We start from the raw sequence: 11,091 nt of genomic DNA, 5'->3' as shown, positions 1-11,091 counted from the left end.
TAAAAAAATTATTTAAGCAACAAACCAAAGTTCACCGATAGCTCCAAGGCATATTCTATCATGAAGACATTCTATCGCAATTAACCAATAACGTTCCCACTACCATGACAATTATCTATGGGTATAAAGATATCTGAAAGCCTTGCTGCCGAACATTTATACGCTTTTCTGCTTATTTTTCTTTTGTCGGAGATTATTCAATTTGATTGTTCCTCACGTTTTCAGTTGATTTACATCTCGAATAAAACCAATTTTATCAATGATTTGATTTCTTTGCAAATGATTATTCCACAACTCACAGAATTGGAATTTCTTTTATCTGGGCCGTTTCTTATTTTAATTCTGCACGAGTAAATGATTATTCCACATAACTCCAATATAGTGTTAATAAAGATAATTTTCTAAAAATTCATAAACCTATAAATTTATTACATAAACTTCTATTATAATTAAAGAAATAAAGAATAAATCTTATATCTTTCATTTTATTTTTGATATTACACATGTTAAAGTGTGTCGTGTATGCTACATAGATCATGGGTGTAACATCTTATCCATTATCTTAGCTCTCAAGTCAACTCCGTAATACGAAACATATGCACTATTTACGTGAGTTGATCGAAGGTCTCTAATGCTTATTTTAAGCAAATGAAATTAAATCGAGCTTGGTGCAAACGTTAACGTTATGAAACACAGCATATATGAGAGAGCTAATGGGTGAGTGTGGAATTTTTGTTGTGTTTTTCACTTTATGGCTTCTCTTGTCGATCGATAATTTATTCCTCCAAAAACTTGGTGACTGCGAAAGGAATTGATTGAAACTTGTTTGGAGTAGCAATAATGGTGTAACATCTACAATAAGACGACCAAGAGTATATATCAAGAATATATATAAACGTTCAACTTGTGAAGAAGGGACCTCACGAAGAAAATACAGCACTAGTTGTAAAGAAAGAACAATTGAATGCCCCCATTGATTTGCTTATAGTGGAAACAAACATGCATGTTTGATAAGGATTCCCAGTTTATTCAACCGATGTCTCTAAGGATATATCCTCTTCTTCCTCCTCTTCCTATCACTCTAATTTCAAGGGTCTGTTTCAACTAATCATCACTACTGCAAAAAGCCATATTGAAATCTGAAGCCTATGAATTCAAGATAGCAGACAACATTTCTTCCATTGCTACATTATTTTCTCAATAACTGTCTATCAAATTCGCCATACCCAATTCTAATTTAATATTTTACAATTAAAATACAATAAAAGGGTCATGTCAAAATACTTTTTTTACTAACTCTATATATGGTTTCGTGTAATGACTTTATCTCTGGTTAATATAGAGTTTTCAACATATCTAAAAGAGATTGAACAAAGACTCAATCAACTGTTAAGATTAATCTATATCTCTTATATTATATTAAACAGTAAATGAACAAAGACTCAATCAATTACGATTAATCTATATCTCTTATATTATATTAAACAGTAAAATTTAAGTTTAACTCAATCTTATCATATGAGTTTGACAAGATAAAGTTTGTAATAGTAAATTAACTTTATTTTTAGTCGATGTAAAACTTTGAACTAGTACAAGGGATAGAAGGTAATATGTCACGAGGAAACTTTTAGATTCTAGTTAATAATTTTGCTGATCTTGGCGCTAACTATGTCTGGAAAATGCTTTTAGCAGCAGATGATAGGACAAAATTAAGGTAGTTTAATTAGTGTAGTTTGACAAAACAATAATATACTTGTTTTTTGCTGTCTGAGAATTAGATCCATTGTCTATGCAGAAGAACTACCCAAGCTGAGAATTCAAGGGGTGAGTCTCTTTGACCAAACCTTTCAAAGCATCTAGTTTATGGAATCTGAGCATGGATACCAATCTGTGGTTGGTTAGAAATGAATGTAGTGGAGCCCAATGGCAACTTGAATTGGTAGTGGAGTGATCATAAAGCTTCTGAAACAGAAAGGGAAGCTCTTGAGAGATAAATTCGGGTGAGGGATATGCGTGGATGATAAGGATTCTGAATGTATCAGCATCACCTCGCCCTTTGCTATGGATCAAATAAAGTATAAATGTTTCTTGGTGGAGCTCTCTTCTATTTTTCCTTCTTTTGAACAACCTATGTCAATCATCATATATACTATTTCAATAAACAACTAATCATATATCTTTACATTAATCTTCAATGACGAACATTGGGTTGAAATTCAGCCACACTATATTTTGTTCCAAGAGATCTGCAAAAAGCATATCCATCCTCCTTTTGTTTTCTGTCATGTCGCTTTCATTCAGTGTAAAACAAACCATTTATTACGGAGCAACTTTCGGTTGTTCACCTTGTAAGATTAGATTTGAGTTTACATTATATTTGTTAATGTAAAACAGATGGAAAGTGTCCTATGTCTAATCTCTGAGGTTCACTTTCCCTACCCTTCTGATTTCTAACATTTATTTACCCTTTTTCCCTGCAATAAGATTAACTTTAAGATAACGCCAACATGAACATCTTTCTTTTTTTTTTTCGCTTCTTCAATTGATAAACCACAAAATAACTGAAGAAAATCATTGACAGCATGTAAGTGATGTGTTAATACTGTAAGTGCATTATGCTGATATAGTTGGAATTGCATGAACCTAACATTTGATGAGGAGCAACAAATGTAAGTAGTGTGACATTACCTTTTATATACAGCTACACAATTTGAAGGGGAAAAGCAATTTAGCTACTTTGGTGCTTTGACCACTAGATATATTAAGAAGAGCAGAAACTTTTCACAGAAGGTGGATTTCTCTGGCAACTTGACTGTTAAGATTGTTTGTTTTATGATGTTATTGTTAGCTTGAATATACACTTAACATGAACACAATTCAGTGATGTGCAAGATGAAAATGAAGTCAATAGAGTGAGGAAACAGCTGCTGATTATGGAGTGATTCGGTGGCCCCACCTGTTCTCTTAGATCTCCAAAATCACAGATCAAATGCAGTTCGCACAGATTTTTTTTCTCTTGCTTCATCTAAAGCCTCTAAAAAGTTACCAAAATCTAATATAATCCGTCACAGAAACGTACAAAGATAGAAACTTTCTCTTTTTGAATGGTAGGAGTAAACAAAACTGATATCAGTTCTAGTTGCTGATAATGTAGAGTGATTTGTAATGCAATGCTTTATAATTTTTGTTTTGCTTATGTAATATGTTCAAGAAGCACAATTTTAATCTGAATTTACAGGAATCAATTTGATATTTGTTATGCGTTATGAGTTTTTATATAATTTTATGTATGATGCGCCATTATCCTATTTGTGCCTCTATTTAAGAATTTGATAGCCTACCAAAAATTTAAGAATTTGTGCCTCTGTTTGTTGACATTAATTATATACATAACAGTGCTTAAAAATGTCATAAAAATAACTAAATACACAAATGTATACTTAACCTTGAATCAAACTTTTGTGTAAAATCTTCTAACACCATTGACATAGACACGACCCTGATGAAAACCCCATTGTATAACAAGAGTGGTAACACAGCGGATTAATCCTATGATTGGATGACCACCAACAGCATTTGATATGTTGCAGAATATCATCAGAATGCCTCCATTTTCATCTCTCCTACCCACCCTCCTTTGTTCTCCACTTATCTTGTTTTTGTTCTGAGAAAAGATACAATCTTTTGAACTCCTTTACCAAAGTTTTTTCCCAAATCACCTATCCAACCAAAATATAGTGTTTTTGAACTTTTCCTATTTCCTATCCACCTCACTGTCAAACAACTTATTAAGGTTGTCCCTTCCACGTTCCTTCCAAAGATCTTTCCACCGTATTGAAGCATTTTTAACGGCCGTCAAAATCTTGGCTGTCATGAGTTCCCGGATTTTGGGTTGAAGAAACTCGTTTAATCATCTACAGACATTTCTTTCGTGGGGTGAAGACATCAAACGTTCCACAACCAACAAATAAAAGAAAAACGTAAAAAGTTATAAGAAGTAAGCGTTTAATTGGATGTGAAAAATCATGTTCCCGGTGACCTTATCCGTTTCCAAACGTGCTAGACATAGTTTTTCTTTGCATAATTGTTTTGCAAAATGTGAGGTGGTGCCAGTTTGCGTCTATCTCAACCAATAGTTTAGTTCAGTTTAGATCCGTAGTTCAAGGCGTTATATTGATGGCGGTACAGGGGTGGGGTGTGGGAACTGATAGCGTGAACAAGAAACTCCACGAGGATCATCACATCAACAGATAAAAACGTTGTTATGTGCTAAATTCTGTCCAAAATAATGGCACTAAAATTCAGTAACTGGAGGCATGCATGTGATGTGACAAGGAATTCACAAGAATTAGTGAAATTCACCACACCTTCCTCGATTAAGGCAATATATCCGCGTTAGAATTTGATTACATATTTCATGGAGGTTGATTAAACTTTAAGTCAATTTAAAAAAAGACATGCACAATTAAAAGTTAAAGAAAACCACGTCCGTATCTAGGAATTTCAGAATGTGTCCCACTGTTTTGTCCGGAAAGCAACGGCTAGCATGAGCATCAAGTATATAACACAACACAGCCTCAACTACCCCACTAGTATATAAAGGGCACCGATGTTACTTCCCTCATCAAAGCTCTATTGTAACAACGCTTTATTCTCATAAGTGTTGCTTGGTAGGTACACTAACAATGGCCTCAAGCCAGGGTTGGACACCGAAGCAGAACAAAAGATTTGAGAATGCCCTTGCCATCTTCGACGAGGACACCCCAGATAGGTGGCACAACCTGGCCAGAGCCGTCGGAGGAAAAACTGTCGAAGACGTCAAAAGACATTATCAGAAGCTCGTCGAAGATGTCAAGCAGATCGAGGAAGGCCACGTGCCCCTTCCCAATTACCGAACTGTTTCAACCATGGCAAGCAGCATCAGAGGTTACGGTTACATCAACGAAGAAAACAGGTTATTATTATTTGCTAACTCGTTCTTCTTCTTAAATAACCTTAAAAGATAAGATTGAAAATCAAAATTGGTTTTATACAAACAGAAGAAGTAGCTATGTATATGAAGATTATTGTGGTGTTTGATTGTTGTTTTTCTTGGTTGAGTGTGATTGTGTTTATGATAATGCAGGATGAAGGGTCTGAGTCTGCAGTGAGGTTGATTTAGCAGTAATATGGTGGATGCTTGGATTGGTACTATGAAATATTTTATTTGCTTTTTATTTCTTTCCATATATATGCGAAGCATCAGTGCTTTGTGTTTCTGTTTCTGTTTCTGTTTCTGTTTCCATAAATGTAAAGATCAAAGTGTCCAAAGAGGGGCCAACCGCTCAATAGTAAAACATATATAAAGCCTTTCAATATCAACTTTTGTTTTCTCTCTCCATACAGTTTTTTAAGCTTTAATATTACTTCAGAAGCTCACAAAACAAATTTATATATATTAAAATTTGTATTTACTAATTTTATCTTGTCTTTTTCATATATATTTTGAATAACAGAGAATTTTACTAACGGAAAATAAAAGGATGATTAATAAACAAATATGAAGTCTTATACAATGAAATCAACGAAAATAACATTAAGAATGCTAAAACTTGGACCACAGATTTTGAATTCATAAACTTCTTACACTTGGGCTTAGTTTGATATACAATTTCTTAAATTTAAAATAATTTTAAAATGAAATAGCCCATAAATACTAAATTTTAATATAGTTATATTTCGTGTATATATATATATATAGGAAAATTTTAAGGCATACAATATGAATATTTTCTTTAAATATAACTTATTCATATTCAAAGTGACATCATCAAGATTCAATTAACTAAGGTTAGTCATTTTAGTTCATATACAATTTAGGAAACTCTTATTTCATAAAATGTAAATATTTTTCTTTAAATATGGCCTTAAGGTTAGTATAATATCATTTTATTTTATATGTGTTTATTCACATATATAAGTTTGGCTTAAGATAAAGAGTTTGACATTATATTTTAAAAATCTATTCTGACAATTTTAAAAAAATATTCCGCAAAAGCTACATCAAACAACCATAATTTATTTATTTGTTATTGAATAGTTTATACATCATGTATATGTAAAAAAAAAAGTGCTGTGATTAAATGCTCTATTTATGCTTGAACATAAAACAATTTTTATGGGCTTTTGTTTTAAATTTAAATTTGTTAGGAAATCAACTGAGTAGAAATCATTATAGTACTGTAGCTTTTAAAGTATTATTATAAAAAGTCAACACACTTATGTCAAATCCATATATACCACGTTTACTTGGATGAAAATTTAAAACTAATTTATACCAATCTTTCAATAATTAGTTAAATACAAAGAAAGAAATTAGTAAACCTTTGTGATTAAATAGAGAATTACCTAATTCAATTCATGCATAACACATACACTTGAAAACATTCAATAACGTTTTAATATGTAACTAAGCCTTGAAGTAAGGATCAATCTGACATGATACAGTGTTTGGTTTCCCGTTGAAGATATTGGTCTTTTTGCGAGCAAGCAATATTTAATATGAAATACTATACGGGGAAAATACAAAAGTATTTATTTGGGAAATTACTATTAGAACAAAATTATTAAGAGGGAAAATAACTAAGTAAAATTCAACAATAATGAATAAATTACAATATTATCAATAAATAATGAACTCCAAAAAAACTATATACGACGGCAATTTATCAAAAAGCTGAAAAAATATAGAGTACAAAAGAAACATAATACTTATTAAGTATAATAATATAACTATATTTGATTATAGTGATGGTTTATTTTTTCTTTTTAACTTCTTTTTGAAAGACTGTAAATTAGTCGAAATAATTTTTATGCCTGGAATGAAATATTTTAATTTTTGGTTAAATAGCTATGACAATTGATAATGGCCCATCATTAGAAAAATATCATTGCTCAAAGTTAATGACTGAACCCAAAAGAAAAAGTTCTCAGCTCCAAAAATATCTCCTAAAAGCTGCAAAACAGAACAACCTTTATAGAAAATGACTTAGCTAATTGCATTTTATAAAATTTACATTCTAAAATAAGGCCATTCATATTGTTTCATTTCTAGGGAGCTGTTGTTTTGATTCTTTAAGTCGCTTTCACAACATGCTCATCCCTTATTTCTTTTTCTTTTTCTTGTATCCCATGTTTTCTTCTTGCACCCGTAGTCTTCGTGATTTAATTACTCCTTATTAGAAAATAACCTAAAATCCTAATTTAAAATATAAAATTATAACATTTTTTTAATTATATAATTTAGAAGATGGATAAATTACATAATTCAAAACTTAAATTGAAAAATAAAAAACAAAAATTTTATTTCTTTTATTATGAATATAATTGGTATTTCAGAAACTACAGTGATACAGTGCAAGAAACAATTGCCCAGCTTCTTTCCATCTTTCTGAAAGCACATTGTTGGACATGTTCAAGAATTTGTTCACATCTTGTGAATGTTTTTGTAGTCTAATTTTTATATGTTTTTATTCATATCAGTAATTCTTATTATTTTTATCATATGAAGTTACGGAGAATAGATAAATAGTAGCTAATAATTAATAAAAATATTAAAGATGTTTGACTGAGTTGTTTCTGTTATCTACTACGGCAAAGTAATTAATTTTTAATTATAGAAGATAATAATCTCTACTGTATATAAGATAATAACTGAGATATAAGATAGGGTAAGTATAGTAATTTTTTATAATTTGTATCATGTTAATTCAATTACTGTGGAAAGAAAACTTAATTATTAATTAATTAAATTTCAATTAATTTTTTTTTTAAAAAGAAAGTAACTTGTAGGGAATATACAAGTGACGCCAAGGTTAATTTTGTAAAAAGAACACTTTTCAAAATAATAGAGGCGCGTTTAGAAAAAACAGAGAGATGTTGGGCTTATCGTTTGGGCCAACAGGAATGTAAAGGTTCACGTGCAGCACGCATTGCGAGATGGCGTGTGAGAAAGAAATAAGAAAACCCACACCAAAGTAGGATCCAAGACGAAGACCAACAAGAGGAAGAAGAAAAGCAGCGAAACTGAAGAGAGAATGAAGAAATAAATGATTAGAAGCAGTTGGATTAAAGGAGAGTGAGTTTCAACCATTGTCATCGTCAACATCATCACATTACATTCATTTCACTTCAACTCGTTCACTTTCCTCAATCTCCAATTCAACCTCACACTTATGGGCGAACACACGCTAGGTCAAGCACAATCCCTAATCGAACCTCAACCCCACCCAGCTCCCTCCTCCTCCGCCGCTGGCCCCGACGGCGCTCAGGCGGACTCAGAACTAAACAATGTCCTTCCGCACGTAAACTCCCCTGCCTCCAAAATCCCCCTCCGTCCCCGTAAGATCCGGAAGGTCTCACCGGACCCTTCCACATCCGAATCCCTAACCGAACCCTCTAAACCGGGCAAGAGCGGCGGTCGGAGCACCAAGCATGTTCCGCCTTCGCGAGCCATGGCGGTGGTGCCGCGCTTAGTGGCGCGTTCACTCTCGTGTGAAGGCGAGGTGGAGATCGCGCTCCGATTTCTCAGGAACGCGGACCCTCTTCTCTCTCCTCTTATCGACATTCACCAACCCCCAACCTTCGACAATTTCCACACTCCCTTCCTCGCCCTAACGCGTAGCATCTTGTACCAGCAACTCGCGTACAAAGCAGGCACCTCCATCTACACGCGCTTCATCGCGCTCTGCGGTGGCGAAAACGGCGTCGTTCCCGAAACCGTTCTCGCTTTGACTCCCCAACAGCTTCGCCAAATTGGGGTTTCGGGGCGGAAGGCGAGTTACCTTCACGATTTGGCGAGGAAGTACCAGAACGGGATACTGTCCGATTCGGCCATTGTGAACATGGATGATAAGTCACTCTTCACTATGCTAACCATGGTCAATGGAATTGGCTCTTGGTCTGTTCACATGTTCATGATTTTTTCCCTCCACAGACCCGATGTTCTCCCCATCAATGATTTGGGTGTGAGGAAAGGGGTTCAGCTTCTTTATAACCTCGAGGACTTGCCGCGGCCGTCGCAGATGGACCAATTGTGTGAGAAGTGGAGGCCTTATCGTTCTGTTGCGTCGTGGTATATGTGGAGATTTGTTGAAGCCAAAGGAACTCCTTCTAGTGCTGTGGCAGTAGCCACTGGTGCCGGCTTGCAGCAGCAGCAGCATCACCACCAGCACCAACAACATGAGCAACAGCAGCAACAGCAACATCCTCCACAGCCGCAGCTTCTGGACCCCATAAATAGTATGTTTAATCTCGGGTAAGACATTACTGGCTCCGAAGCTTTTCATATGCTTGATTTAATGGTTTATGTGGTGATTTGATCCCTTGTAAAGTGGTAGTATTAAATGAAATTCTTCACATTTAGAATATGTATGTGATGATTAATTTCGTCTTTTACTTTCATTGTTTTATTTAAAATTAAATGAATTTTGTATACGAAAATGTATAATCAAAGGTTTACTTTTTGAATATGGAAAATGCTGCTGATGAGCAATTGTATACCGTCGCTTGGTGATTATTCGGGGAGAGATATGCACTTTCGTCTCGTGAAGACGTGGTGCTGTATTCTTTCTTTTTCCCAGATTAGGAAAGCCTTCGTACCTCGGGGAGAGATATGCACTTTCTTTTAATCTTTGTTCAATTTCCATTAAGTTGACTGGTCGTTGAACTTATAACTCTTTGAGACATTTTTTTGCTGCTCCTTTCTCTTTTTCTGCAAGCTAATTTGAAAAAGAAAAGGAATAACGTAAGACACTTTTGGTCTTCCAATATCAGAATTGTATGATTTTACTCCCTCGAGTTCCAACTGTGGTAATTGGGTTTTCAAGCATGGTAAATGTGCGACTTTAGTCTCGTAGGCTTCATTTGTGTCAATTGAATCCTCTGGATATTGTAATTGTGTGGTTTTAATCCTCTCATTAATTGGAATTAGTTGATGAAACATTGACTTATGACAACTAAAACCACACAATATGCACAATTAGAACACAGGGAACTAAAATTAAACAATTGTAATTTCAGAAGGATCCGCTTGGCACAATTAAAACTTGAGGGGTTAAAATCACATGATTGTTATACAAAGGGGACAAAAAGGACAATTAAGTTAAAACTTTTTTGTGTCAGTGTTTTTGGCAGATGATACTTAAAATAATGCGATGTAGAATTCCTGATGGCTAAGATGTCATGTGAAACCTAGCTTTCTCTGTCTAATGAGGAAGAAAACCAGTGCCTTTTGTGTCTTGGTCATCTATGGTGACAAGATATGTTGCATGTGATTAACTGATGCACTCTTTTTGGTTCTCTTGTTATGCAGTGTATGAATTGAGGGGAAAATTTGACGTCTCTCAAATTGTATATAGTATATATAGGTTGTACGAGGGAAGAAACACTTGCTGGCATTTTCTTGCATTACTAGTACGTGGGTGTGAAAAAGGATGAAACCAATAATTATATAGAAAAGTATGGAATGATATTTAAGAATTGAACTAGTATCACCGAAACTTCAAGTGGTGATGCTATTAAGTAAAACTGATTACCTAAACATGGAATGGTCACTATATGATTTGTGCTGCTGGGATTGAAAGAATTGCTGCGTCAATTAAGCTATCTTCCCCCCAAAAGAAGTGTTGAGAGGAGATCATTGTTGCCTTGTTTATCTTGAAGGGAATAAGCCAACACTCCCCATTAAACATAATAGACAGTGGGTATGTACAGTTTAATAAGTCAATGCTTGGAAGCTTCTAGGATGAACTATATACTACCATTGCATGGTTTGCATTGGAAGAAGAGATGCGAGGATCTTGATTTATCATTGAAACTTAAATTTTTTTATGTATATTATTTTATACTTAGGCTACGAGTTCATTTGAAGGCAGGACTGGTTCCTATGTTCATTAAATTGATTTTTTCTTTTAAAATAGACAAGGTAGTGAAAATAACTTGTGGTTACAACATATGAGGAGTTGATGCATAAGAGATGCTCAAGGTCTATTGTTGTGTTGTTTATTTATTGCGAGTTGCTAGATGGTGACTTGAATTGGAAACTATTTTTGA

The 11,091-nt window shown here is 34.1% G+C and overlaps 2 protein-coding genes across 2 annotated transcripts; both read left to right on the top strand.

The window, feature by feature from the left end:
- Nucleotides 1-4,612: 4,612 nt before the first annotated feature.
- LOC148202391 (protein RADIALIS-like 3) lies at nt 4,613-5,361 on the top strand. Its single transcript, XM_088110127.1, has 2 exons — nt 4,613-4,954; nt 5,126-5,361. Exons 1-2 carry the CDS (start codon nt 4,686-4,688, stop codon nt 5,148-5,150), a joined length of 294 nt encoding a protein of 97 aa, XP_087966253.1. The 5' UTR covers nt 4,613-4,685; the 3' UTR covers nt 5,151-5,361.
- A 2,658-nt stretch (nt 5,362-8,019) lies between these two features.
- LOC148202390 (DNA-3-methyladenine glycosylase 1-like) lies at nt 8,020-11,068 on the top strand. Its single transcript, XM_088108253.1, has 2 exons — nt 8,020-9,295; nt 10,352-11,068. The coding sequence occupies exons 1-2, from the start codon at nt 8,214-8,216 to the stop codon at nt 10,356-10,358; spliced, it is 1,089 nt and encodes a 362-aa protein (XP_087964379.1). The 5' UTR covers nt 8,020-8,213; the 3' UTR covers nt 10,359-11,068.
- The last annotated feature ends 23 nt before the right edge of the window (nt 11,069-11,091 follow it).

Source organism: Vigna umbellata, chromosome 3 (genome assembly GCF_029865625.1).
Source record: "Vigna umbellata cultivar VRB3 chromosome 3, Vumbellata_1.0, whole genome shotgun sequence".
NCBI lineage: Eukaryota > Viridiplantae > Streptophyta > Magnoliopsida > Fabales > Fabaceae > Vigna > Vigna umbellata.
Note: the sequence above shows the minus strand (reverse complement) of the source record. Positions and strands in the feature narration are given on the sequence as shown.